This window comes from Schistocerca americana, chromosome 1 (genome assembly GCF_021461395.2).
Source record: "Schistocerca americana isolate TAMUIC-IGC-003095 chromosome 1, iqSchAmer2.1, whole genome shotgun sequence".
NCBI classification, from domain to species: domain Eukaryota; kingdom Metazoa; phylum Arthropoda; class Insecta; order Orthoptera; family Acrididae; genus Schistocerca; species Schistocerca americana.
The window spans coordinates 273732399-273746453 of record NC_060119.1 but is presented as its reverse complement, the minus strand read 5'-3'; the positions used below and the strand labels follow the sequence as shown (position 1 = coordinate 273746453).

At 36.6% G+C, this 14055-nt stretch overlaps 1 protein-coding gene across 4 annotated transcripts in view; it reads left to right on the top strand.

Annotated features, from left to right (window-relative positions):
• Positions 1–13787, top strand: part of LOC124591732 (protein PRY1-like) — a 584561-nt gene extending 570774 nt beyond the window's left edge. For all 4 annotated transcript variants that reach the window (XM_047131786.1, XM_047131769.1, XM_047131778.1 and 1 more), the window contains one exon: positions 10813–13787. In XM_047131786.1, coding sequence (XP_046987742.1) covers positions 10813–10964 — 152 coding nt within the window. In that variant the 3' untranslated portion in view covers positions 10965–13787. The remainder of the gene's footprint in view (positions 1–10812) is intronic.
• The last annotated feature ends 268 nt before the right edge of the window (positions 13788–14055 follow it).

The following is a 14055-nucleotide window of genomic DNA, read 5'->3' as shown; positions in this document are numbered from 1 at the left end:
TCACATGTGGAATTCAAACAGTGTTGCATTCTGTATGGGTTTGTGTAGTGTGCTGGCATAAATTTTTTTGTGCAAAAATGTGGTGCAAAAAAAAAAATGGATCATGATTGTTATTCATGTATGAAATTGAGGAAGAATTCCATTCCATAATTAAATTTCCAGTAATCAGTGACATAGAATTTCTAATCACTGGTAATGTCAGAATGTTAGTTTAATCTCTTTTTTTTTTTTTTTAATATAAATTTGTCGTTCTGCCCTGTGAACTTTATCCTAGCTAATCACTGTGCATCATAGTTCAATTTTATTAACTGTACTTATGCACAACAGATACCATTCCTCAGTTATTGAGGACTGCTTGTATACTAAACAATAATATTCAATTTCCCATTTTACTGTTTCTTAAAAGGCTGAAATTTGCCTTGTATACTCAACAGCAACTGAACATAGCAGTACTGTATTGGAGCACAAAAACAATGTTTCCACTCGTCATTGGTGAAATAGGTGCTTAGCACGCATTACAGTGGTGATAGTGCACTGGTATGACAGCTAGGCTCAATCACAGCCTTTGTGGATTGCAGCAATGAAAGCAACTACAAGCTAACTCTGAACTCTCAAATGAGGGAACTATTCATTAATAATGGTAAAGTGATATAACTGTCAAAATTCAAGCTTTACACCCAAGTTTTCTTTGTGGTAGTAGCTATAACAGTAATGGCAGTCTCGGGGTGTAGCCTGGTATATTATTTCAATTAAATGACTAGCCAGAAAACAATGAAAATCTCCCCGTAAGTAGAGAAGTGTTATTTAAACTATATTCAGGATACTGTTCAAGGAAGTATGATTTTTGACTTCGTGGTTCTTCAGTCTTGACATTCCACCAAAACTGCTCAAAAATGCATGGTTTGTGATATTTCCCCCTATTCCAACCCCATTTCTGTCAAAATATGATGTATACATAAGAAATAAAAGTAGAGACTTCAATGTTTTCATTGATGTGCAGTGTATGAATGGTCATCAGGCAATATAACTAGAAAAGGAACTGTATGCTAGACATCAGTCATCATGAAGTGGATGACACCTCTATCATGTTACATATTGTTTTCAATGGATGTTGTAGTACTGTAAATAATCTGCACTTTTTACAACTTTGTTGTTTGGTACTGATGGATGTGACAAGTCTTTGTTATAGTAGCAAACCACATCTGCAGCACCAGTTATATTGGTAATGAAAAAAACAAAAGCTTTACGATACTACAGCCAGGAAATGAGAACAAGATATTCACTCTCTGTGATTAATTCAGACTGTATTTTTACTTCCTAATATCGCCAAGTGTCAGGGCTAATCAGAAAACATGATGTTAATTATTTAAATCTATCTTATAACTTACTATTTTCATAATAGACAGTGAAACACTTTTGGGCTATGAAAGTAGTTGTGGAAGTAGTTCTTGGTGACCGATGAATAGGTTCTAAAATGTATCATAAAGGATTGCTTATGACTGAAGGGGTAAGATCTAAACTCCTGTAAGACTTATACAGGGTGTTCCATCTATCTGATGACTGCCTGCACGGCACAGTCGATGCCACACAGTGAGCGCTCCATTGCCCGGCGATCAGACACAGTGTTGCCCGGCTACTGCTGTGGTACGACATGTCTACATTTAAATTATAAGTGAATAAATTTTGTACTCAACAAGTCATGCAAGGAGATGCTGGAAATGCATGCCATTATTTTCCATGCATTTCTGACATCTACTTAAGATATTATTAATCACACTATGTAATTCTCTCTGAGATATTGAATTAATTGATTCATGGATATTATCCTTGAGTTCCTTTATCATGTGAGGATTTGTTGTGTACACTTTGTCCTTCAGTGCACCCCACAAACAAAAATCACAGAGTGTTAAATCAGGACATCTAGGAGGCAAATATTGTTACTAATCACCTTTTATCACACACATCATGAATAGCATGCTAAGAAACATTGGCCATACGAGCCCTGACTGAATCCTGTTGAAAAATTGTGATGCTTCATTCTCTTTCACCTCAGTTCAATAAAAAATGTTCGCAAAATGTTTTGCACGTATCTTTCACTTATAACTGTGTCATTAAAAAAAATTGGGTGGATTATTCTTTCACCACTAACTGTGTACCACACCCCTATTTTCTGATCATGAAGAGGTTCCTCATGAAGCACAACAGGTCTATGTGCACTGCCATGTCAACAGTTTTGGGAAGTAACATATCCGTGTAAATGGAACCAAGCCTCATCTGAAAACAGAATGAGGTAAGGATCCATTTCACCTTCATGCACTTGTTTTAAAACCCATTTGTGAGATCACGAGGTCAAAGTTCTTGTACTACAGGTACTTTATAGGGTGTTAGCTTAAACAGCTTAGCACCTCTTTGTGCAGAGGTGCATGATATTTGTGTTTGCTGTGAAAGATGCCTAAGAGACGTTTAAGGGGAACTTTCCAGGCAATATGCAGTGTCTTGAACACCTCACTTTTCACGAAATTTATTCACTAATTTGTGAACTGCATCACGACTTAGAACTCACACCTGGAAACTACTGTTCAAACAAACTATCAACAGAATGAGCTGACTCTGTATGCACATATGAATTGCAAATATTGAATAATTCACTCTTCCCATTTTTGCATTCACAAACTTCACTGTTGTACTCATGATGCGTGTTTCACTGCTCGAATGACACTGACCGACAAGGTGCGTATGTCTGTATGGCCTACAGGCTAAAACTTACAACAAAAGATGGGGGCATAGTGTGGTCCCACTGGTCCCATTCGATTGGCAAGAGCAGCTTCCATGGCTGGCCTGGAGTACCCTGCGCAAGCAGTCATCAGATAAAGTTAAAGTTACCATTACTGTATCATTGTATTGAATAGTAATTGTATACATTGTTAAAACTACACTACCAGAAAAAGAGCAGTATCCTCAAGACAGGGTCATTTTCGTGACAAGTGACATGGCAGCTAGTTCATCATTGTAGGAACAGAGGATCAAATATGTAAAATGACAAGGCCTAGTAGAGATCCCTAAACATCACAGGAGATAATGAATTTAATTGTTGAGAGAAGAAAATGTGAAAATGCCATAAATGAAGCATGTGAAAGGAGATACAAATGTCTAAACAATGAGATTGACAGGAAGTGCAAAATGGCTAAGCAGAAATGACTAGAGGACAAATGTAAGGATTTAAAGCATATTTCACTATGGGGAACATAGAAACCACTGACAGGAAAATTAAAGAGGTCTTAGGAGAAAAAAGCAGCCGCTGTATGAATATCAAGAGCTCAGATGGAAAACCAGTACTAAGCAAAGAAGGGAAAGCTGCAAGGTAGAAGGAGTATATAGAGGGTGTATACAAGACAGTTGTACTTGAGGGAAATAGTATAGAAAGGACAGAGGACGTAGACAAGGATGAGATTGGAGATATGACTCTGTGAGAAAAATTTGACCGAGCAGTGAAAGACGTATGTTGAAACAACGCCCCAGAGGTAGACAACATTCTGTCATGACTAACAATAGATTTGAGAGAGCCAGCCATTACAAAACTATTCCATATGGAGTGCAAGATGTATGAGACAGGCGAAATATCATCAGACTACAAAAAAAAAAAGTAACAATTCCAATTCCAAAGAAAGCAGGTACTGACAGATTGCTACTTCCTATAAAGAAGACACGTCAAGTTGCAGTCGAGATGCTGTCCAGTGGAGTGTGCAGGGACTAGACTGCCAACAGGTACAGCATCAGGAGGTTGTGGGGCAGCAAGGATAATGGAATACATTCGAATTGTGAATTAGATTAGGAAATGAGACACTTAAAGTAGTAGATCAGTTTTGCTACTTGTGCAAAGTCAAGATGATATAAAATGTTGACTAGCAATGGCAAAAAAAGCATTTCTGAAGAAAAGAAATTCGTTAACTCAAATATAGGCCTAATAGTTAGGAAGTCTTTTCTAAAGGTATTTCTCTGGAGTTTGTCATGCATGGAAGCGAAGCATGGGTGATAAACAGATCAGACAAGAAGAGAGTAGAGGCTTTTGAAATATGGTGCTACACAAGAAAGTAGGTTAGATCGATAGATTGTATGGAGGGAAGTTGGGGCAGGGGGGAGGTGAAAATCACACAGGGAGACCAAGAGATGAATACGGTAAGCAGATTCAGATGGATGTAGGTTGCAATATCTGTACACAGATGAAGATAGTTGCACAGGATTGAGTAGAATGAAAAGCTGCATCAAACCAGTCTTCAGACTGAAGACCACAACAATAACATAATAAATTCAGACCAAATGAGAAGTACACATCACAGTAAATGGTGCCCAAACAGTTGAATAAATTTGCAGTTTACCCATCTCTGTTGGCAATATAGGTGTGTATACTCACATGCTAAGATTGCAAACAATCGTAAAGGTGCCAAATGGTATCCTGTGACAGATTGTCCCAAGCATCTTGGGCCTTTTGTTGCAGTGTGTTAAACTGGTGAGGCATCTAGTGATCTTACTGGCAAGGGCAGTTGTTGTTCATCATGAAGAGCAAGTTGCATCGCATCAGCTGTATGTGGATGTGCATTATACTGCTGAAAAACCACATCACCTTCCTAATGAAGAAATTGCCTTCAGCATGTGGTCACTGTCTGTGTAATGTAGCAGGCACTGGTTACTTTACCTCTTTCACAACACCAGAGTAGCCATGTTTAGCTGTGCTGTGGTTTCAGTGGTAGTCTGTGGTCTTATTCTGGCTGCAAGCAGATGGTTTCCAGTGGCTCTGATGACACAGTGGATGCAATAAGTGCTCAGATTTTGTCCCTGATTGAAGTTTGGCCTTCCATCATTGCCTGCACAATGCATCTATCTTGATGTTCATACTATGTAGAAGTCCAGAATCTGATGTGCAGGTGTGGGAATATTCCGTAGACCACAGCTGAAAGTTGTGACAACCATGAATATGTTGTGCCCAACATATCCATTGATATGCCCATCCAACTACTTGTAGGCTCACAATGTGATAACACTCAAATGATTGATGCTGTTGAACAGGAGTAGGTACTCATCAGTGGGGCATTGTAATATCCACCTCTAAACTCAGCAGAGTTAATGATGTACTGTGGCTGTAGTGAAATGAGCAGGGGAATCAAACATATGACCAAATCATGTGGTTTTATAATTATTTATTTATTAATGTTATGACACACTGGTCCACACTAGGTTGAGAAACATCACTGCCAATTGCTGCAATCCCAAAAAGTCTCACCAGTGCTTCTCTGTCATATTCTTTTAACCAAATTGCTTTTAATGATTCCTCTCTCTTTGTCTGACTGCCCAAGATTTCCCTTGACGAGATCCTGTCCTCACTTTTTGTTCAAATTCAACATACCAAGATTTTTGTCCTCTCCTTACATGTTGTTTCAGATCATTATGGCTTGAAGTGTGAGCCCTAATTGTTGATCTTTTAGGCAAGCACAATTTACAGTCGACAAGTGTTTGCTCTCCCAATTTGGATACAAAATTAATGTAACCACTTTAATGCAACCATAGATATTCATCAGTTGTAGAGCTAGAATCTGATTCCATCATGTAGTTTAAAGTCAATCCACTAAACAAAAGTAGTATGTAACCTGATCTCAGTTAACATACAATCATAAACAGCCAACACCTAATTATTCTCACTCATGCTTGACTGTTTGCATTGATCACGTGCAATCGATTTTAGCCACACACCTACTTGCCCCGAACTTGCCACAACATGATTTCTGAAGATGGTAATTGATGATTAATGGTCATGTGCCCAACTATGCTGAAAAGACATAGTTTCTGTATGATTGAAGTGATCCATGTAACTTTGATGGGGGTTCCTGAACAGTCTTACAGTTACACATACATCTGCAATAAATTTCGTTTTGGGATGTCAGTTTTGATACCTATTGAAGAAACCCCATACTTCTGTTCAAGTGTGACTTGAAGAATTTCAGGTTGACTTTGATCACTTTTGCATTCATAATCACCTGTAATATTACAGATAATTTGCAATTTTGTAATGGATTGTGATTCAGTGCAAAGTGTAGCATCTGGTGAAAATTTTTCACAGCATGACGAAATTACAAAATTCCTGTGAACACAATTCAGGACTTACATTAATCCATTTACGGGTGAATCACAGGGGCAGGGTGGCATAGACATGGCCTTACACCATCTGCAACTACATCTACATCTATATTCCGCAAACTACTGTCCCATTGTACCAGTTATTAGGGGTTCTTCCTGTTCCATTCATGTATGGAGTGCAGGAAGAATGATTGTGTGAATGCCTCTGTGCATGTAGTTATTATCCTAATCCTATTCTCATGATCTGTATGTGAAGAATATACAGGGAATTGTAGTATTATTCCTAGAGTCACCATTTAAAGTTGGTTCTTGAAACTTTGTTAGTAGACTTTCTTGGGATACTTTACACCTGTCTTCAACAGTGTTCAGTTCCTTCAGTATCTCTGCGACACTCTTCCATGGATTAAACGAACTTGTGACTATTTGTGCTGCCCTTCTCTGCAACCCAAGACCTATGATATTCCCAAACTGGGACAAAAACTTGATAGTGACACACCGCCTCCCCCTTGAGCGTTGCAGATAGGACACCAAGAAGTAAAAAAAAAAAAAAAAAAAATTGATGTTTCAAAATTATGTTCATTTTGTACTGCACATCTTTTTGGTGAGTTTTATATTGAAACGTATGTGTTTGATGAAATGTAGGACATGTTATTTGGTCTTAAGTGTGCCAAAATGCAGTGGCATGCCTCTTCACACAGCATTCTTCTATTGCATGCACTGTATTTTGCTCTGTGGAATCCAAACGTGTATGTTTTGTAATGGAAGCCATAAAAACAGTGGAAATGAAAATGGTCATTTTATGTATGTCATTTATATAAATAACACTACAGAATATGAATATAATAGAGGGAAACATTCCACATGGGAAAAATATATCTAAAAACAAAGATGATGAGACTTACCAAACAAAAGCGCTGGCAGGTCGATAGACACACAAACAAACACAAACATACACACAAAATTCAAGCTTTCGCAACAAACGGTTGCTTCATCAGGAAAGAGGGAAGGAGAGGGAAAGACGAAAGGATGTGGGTTTTAAGGGAGAGGGTAAGGAGTCATTCCAATCCCGGGAGCGGAAAGACTTACCTTAGGGGGAAAAAAGGACAGGTATACACTCGCTCGCTCGCACACACACACACACACACACACACACACACACACACACACACACACACACACACACACACATCCATCCATCCGCACATACACCAGATGTACCCTCTTTCCTCATGAAGCAACCGTTTGTTGCGAAAGCTTGAATTTTGTGTGTATGTTTGTGTTTGTTTGTGTGTCTATCGACCTGCCAGCGCTTTTGTTTGGTAAGTCTCATCATCTTTGTTTTTAGATACAATACAGAATATAATTCATAAAGTACCAATATCAAATGCCTATTATGTCTACTACAAGCAAAAAGTTTTATGTTAGGAAATAGTTTCACATTTAATTCATACACTCCAATTCCTCAAGCATGAGATTGGAAAGTAGTGTTGGTTCAAAATTTTTATATAAATTAGGGATTGTCATATTTTTCAGTATAATCTGTGTGATGTCCATGTTTCTTCTCCTTTCTCTTTCTAACAAATGATCTTTTCATTACTAATTCCATAATCAAGTAAGTTGTGAAAACTTATTCTCTGGTTAACTTCACTAACCAGTTCAGTTATCCCATGTTTATTCTCCAGTTAGGCATTATTACATGCCTGTACAAAGCATTTTCTGTGCTATTCTTAAAACAGTGTTTAAGGAGCTGCAGACTAGGGATCACCTTTAGTAGTGTGACAAAAATTTTGTGTCATAATTTCATTTTCTCAGATATACCAACAAGATAATATGTAATCTTTCTTACCTGTTATTCCTGTTAGTTGTTTATTCACATTCTGATAGTCTGAATCTATATATTTCACTAATGATTAAAATAATGTTTATCATTTGCATACTCAATCAAGCACATAAACAAACAGTGATTGCCATTCACCTGTTTGAGTTTATTCAGCTCAGCTTGTGTGCCCTGTCACCTTTAGTCTGCATGAAAGATTTTTATTTCTAGATGTGATGGGGATTCCCCTGGCAGACATCACATACACTGTGTATACATTCAAAAATCAACTTAAGATTCATTCAGAAATCAATTTAAAATGTGTTAAAAAATGTTCAAAAACCAACATGAATAATCGCTAGACCAACATGTGCTAGATGCTAGGCGCTTTTAGTATGTCATGTGAGAAAAGTGGGTTTCACATGATCATTGTTTTTTCCAGAATTCATACTGGTTGGCACTGAGGAGGCCATTCTGTTCAAGATATCTCATTCTACAACAAATCAATGTCAAGGATATTGAATGGTAGTTTTGCGGACCCCCTTCTACAACCCTTCTTGTGGACAGGTGTGACCTGAGCTTTTTTCCAAAAACTGGACACAGTTTTTTATTCAAGGGATGTGTGATAGATGATAGTTGGAAGAGGGCAACTTGGACACAAATTCAGTATAGAATCTGACAGGGATTCCATCAGGTCCTGGAGCTTTGTTCAGTTTCAACAATTTCAGTTGTTTCTCAACATCACTGACACTAATACTGATTTTATTCATCTTTTCAGTGGTGCGAGGATGAAATTGAGGCACTTCTCCTGGGTTTTCCTTTGTAAAGGTATATTTGAAAATGGAATGAAGCGTTTCAGCTTTTGCTTTACTGCCCTCAGTTTCAGCTCCTATCTCATTTGCTAGGGACTGGACACTTCACTTTGGTGCCACTAACAGCCTTTACATATGACCAGAATTTCTTTGGGTTCTGTGAAATATCATTTGGCAATATTCTGATACAGTAGTACTATCTCTTGACAGCCAAATGCTTGTCATTCAGCATCTCCCTATCTAAAGCCCTACGCTTTGTTTTACGCCTATTATGCAGCAGTCTTTGTTCCTTTAGAAGTTTCTTTACAGAGACTGTGTACCATGGAGGTTTCCTCTCACTATGGACTGTTCCACTGAGTACATATCAATTCAATGCATGGTCAGCTATTCTTTTAAACTTGAGCCATAGTTCCTGTACATGCTCTTGCCCTGTGCTGAAATTTTCAAGTTTCTCATTGAGATATGACACTACTGCTGTTTTATATAGTTAACTGTTCATTTATATCTTTCTGCTTGGTTTAGTTGTCCTTTGTACTTTGGTAATCATTTTTGCCACAACTGCAACACAGTTATTGATACTAGTTTCCATCTGGACGTCATCAAAGATCTGTTTGTTGCAATTACTCGTAGATACAATATGTTCCTGTCATGAGTGGGGTTCCTAACCATCTGTTTTAGGTAGTTTTCAGCCCACCACTAACAAAACTGTAATTTTCCCAATTAATTATTGGATATTCAAGTCTCCAAATGCACTGGGGCTTTCTCCAAAGTTTTCTATTACGCCAGGAGGTGAGTCTGGTGGGTGAGAGATGGATCAATTATCATTTTATGCCTGATACTGAGTATTGCCTAGACAATCCCACATGCAGCTTCAATTTGATAATATGAGTTTCTTGTCTACTGCAACAAATACACAACTTCCGTTTTTCATTTACCTGTACTTTTCAGATACACTTAAATTGTCCTCAAAAATCTCACTGCTATCAATTTCAGGTTTCCATCAGCTGTCTGTATTATGTGAGCTTCACTACTTTTCATGAATACTACAAACTCTAGTACTTTGTCACAAATGCTTCACCAGTTTACCATTACGGTTTTAACACTCTGACCTGTGGGAGGCATTTCTTTCAATATTACACTTATCTACAGCTATCATTATCTGGATTGGGTGGAAAGTTGCCTAATCTAAAAAAAACCATATGTGCACCCTGCACACAATCAGCTACCTGAATAGTAGAGTAGCCTCTCATGTGTAGTGTACACCTGAACCATTTAGGGGGCACTACATTTCTCAACCTTATGATGCAAGTCCAGGAAATCACAGCCTGGCTTGTCACAAAACTTTCAAAGACTCTGATTCAGTCCTTCCACACAACTCAGAACCAAAGGCCACAATCAGTTCTGGGGACAGTGCTGCAAATTGTGAGCTTCATTGAAACTCCATGCGCAAGGCTGTCTTCTCAACCGTCTCTGCCAGTTGCTGGAGTGACCCAAGTATGACCTTGGAGCCAAGATGACAGGCACCATTTGCCCCCAGTGTGTGCCACAATCTGCAGTTGATTGCATCTTTTTTCTCAGTACCTGCTGGACAGCCTCTTTAGTGTGTTGAATGAGGCTCTGACATACACACTGATAGCACCTAGCATCCTTCCCTGTCACTTGCTGCCATTTCTATAAGGGGTACCATCATTTGCCATATGTTTGAACTGCTGTTGATTAATAGACCCCTATCCTTTTGTGTTTGCCTCCTCTTGACACCGGACATAATAGGTTTTCCCAAAATAGATGTAGTGACTCCCAGTGATTCAGTTTCAGTTTCAATGAGACAGAGTACCTCAAACTTGTTTGTTAATGTGTTAATTATAATTATCATGTAATAACAGATCACATTGCTTATTATGAGAGAGTGTTTACACTCATAAAAGTTTGTAGTAGAGTCATTGTCACTAGAATTATTTGTAGTTTATTTGAAATCCACAAAAATGAATTAAAATATATTTTTGTCTTATTGTGACAGGAACATTTAACACTTCATAGTTTTTTCTTCTCATTTAGGTCACTTTTCACAAATGATATGGAGGAGCAGCAAAGAACTTGGTATGGGGATAGCACGCTCCAAAAATGGAAGAGCTATAATTGTAGCAAATTACAATCCACGTGGAAATTACATTGGCCAGTTTGTGAGCAATGTACCCAAACCTCTTTGAACAGTCCATTGTAATGAGAATATAATTTATAAGTAGTTTTGTAAGACAACTGCAAGAATTTTCCTCTTTGTTCCAAATGTGCAGTACAATTATACATCATTCCTCATAGCTAATTCAGCCAAGATTTTTGTAAACAAAAACTTATTTTGTGAACTGTATGTGCATACTGCAAGCTGTTTAGAAATAGTACTCACAGAGCTTGCCCATGCACTTTGCAATTAGAAATATATATTTTTTATCTTTCTGTTTTTAGCCAAACAGACCAACATCAAAGTTGTCGTTTTGTGATATTCATCAGTCTAAAACATCTTAGTTCAGCATTTAAGCACTAGATTAGTGTATCATTTTGTTAATTTAATGATTATTCTATATAGTTAACGTGGATAAAATCAAATCATCTCCACAGAGGATAAGTTGTTTATCAACACTGTGGCCATGTATGCTTTAGGAAGTTATTGCTCTTTTTTTCATGTACATTAAAGAGCCAACTAGCAGCACTTCTAGCTTTAATTGGAACAGAATGCTTCCAAAACTCTTGTAACTATCTCAGTTAACCAAAGAATATATGTATTTGAAAATAGTACACAGTTTTCTCAAACATACTAAATATTTGCATTTGTTAATTTTTTTGTGGTGGCAAAAGAAGTAATGTTCTCATGAGTACTGTCATTTGTAAGTGGGAAGAGTAAGGACTTCTGGAAAAGTCAAACACTATAAGAGACTGTGGATACTATTTCTCTGTTGTAAGATGATGGTGGGGATGAATTAATTATTAAAAGACTGAAGATTATTTGTGTTTTGGCAAACCAAAGAACATTATTGAAGGATTTTGTTATGGTTAATGTCAGTAATACTTTTGTAGTAGATAATTATAAAAGAAGTTATATATGTTGTCTTGCCAGATAACACATTAAAATGCTGTCATACATTTGTATAATTACTATGTGTGAGTCTTTGCCACATGTGTAATAATGCAGTCTGTGCTTGGAACTTTATTTCAGTCTTTTTTCTTCATAAATGATTTTATTAGGATATTTTATAGAGCACCATACATGTTGCTTGTTGAGCTTCTAATTTAAGTTTTTTCCCATTTTTTAAAAAGTTTTAGAGCAGTATGCCAAGTTTAGGTGTTTACACAACCTATAACTCACTTCATGGATATTGACAAGGTGAACTGCATTTTGATTTAGTTACGCTTAAAGAACCACACCCGTACTCCAGATACCAACTTCAGAACCTAGGCAGTTCCTGACCAGAAACAATTATAGTTTTAAATACAGTGGAAATCAAGAAGAATGTTAAAAGTTGTGACTCTAGATCCAAATTCAGTCAGTTTCGAGTTTTGACTCTTGTTAAACAATATATTTTACAGTTTCAAATCTCTGTGTGTTTACCCCTGCTCATGGCGGTATGCAACAGCCAAAATTATTTGTCAGGAGAATGAGCAATTCTCTGCTTCAGACAGCTTATTGATTTTACAGTGTGAACAAACAGTTCGCCACTAGTACAGTACTTTATTGCCAAGACTATGTCAATATGTGTTTCAGTTGCTTGCTACATACTTCACTTGTATACAGAGTGATGTGAAAACCTCTTCAATATTTGCAGTTCTTGATGTACACTAGATCCCTTAATCTATAATTTTTCACTGTTTTGATTGTTCATTTCTCAGGGAGAAAATATTGTGTGTGGTGTGTATGTGTGTTTATGTTTTTTAAGTGATTTCCTTTCAACACGTATTTGGTATTTTTCATCCTGGAGGTAGGTACTGGTCAGCCATAATGTCTGCTTGTAATTCTACAGTTTTCTGTTTTAAAGTTTTTGTTTTTATATAGTTATTATTTTTTTCTGCCACTTCCTCTCTGGCCAGCAAGCAAGTTTTGACGTTTAACCTTTGCAAATCTCAGCAACCATATGTCTTTTCCATTTCATACTGATGTTTGAGACTGCTGTACCTGACACTATTTGATATGCTTCCAAAAGCAATAAAATTCAACAAAAAATTAACAACACAAGTACATTAAGTGAAGAACAGTTTACCTGAATTACGCAAGTAACATAAAAAATCATAATCATAAAAAATCATAATCATTGAAGAGAAATAATAAAGATGATTTTGTACTATTGACTCTCAAAACTTTTGCTGTTCAGTCCTATGTGTCACCTATATTGTTGTTTTATGAAATGTATAAAACATATTAGGTACAGAAATTTTTCTTCTTTTATAAATTTTGTCTTAGTAGGCACTGAAAATGAAGCAGTTGTGGGGATGTAGTTTTAAAAGAGAAAGTAAAGAACTCTAACAGTTATTTTTGTGTGACATAGTTTGATCTGTGATTGTCAAAAACACATTCCATGAAACATTCTCATAACAGTCTCTGTATTCCATTATTTTATTTTTCAGAAATCAGACATGTATGGTCTTAGGTAATTTGTATTAGATTCAGTAACTTTGCTGGGATACTAAGCTCACTCTGTAAATATTGTTTTATCTATTACTTGCAATTTTGTTTATAAACTGCTGATTGGAAATACAGTAAACAATTTAGAAGTTAATGAATAAAATATATTCCACTTCAAAACAAAAGTTTCAATTTCTTGTTGAGGATTTGGAAGACTGACTGACTGGCCAATTTCTCATGCACATTCTGCTGAACTATCAGTAATGTAAGTTTATGGAAAAAATGTAAATACTTGTATTATGTGTATACAAAATTTCTTAACTTTGTTGTCTGTTATATTGCTGTTAAATGATATTTTGTATTTTAAGAGCCTGTACAATAATTTTCTCATGTAAATTATTAAAGTATTACAGAAACAGTCTTTGGCAGTTTGAGTTACAATACTCTGATCTTTCTTTTAACTGGTAATCATGAAGTTTAAAGTGGAAGAAGTCAGTACATCTCCAAACAGTGACACTTTTTATAAATTCTAATTTTATACATCCAATAAACAAATGTTTTATATTTATTGCACATGGAGGACTGTACATGTAACCATGTGACATGAATACATGTGAAACAGATCTAAATATAAATTTTTATTTGCCATCCGGGATCACAGGAACTCAGACACATTGTTAGAGAGAGAG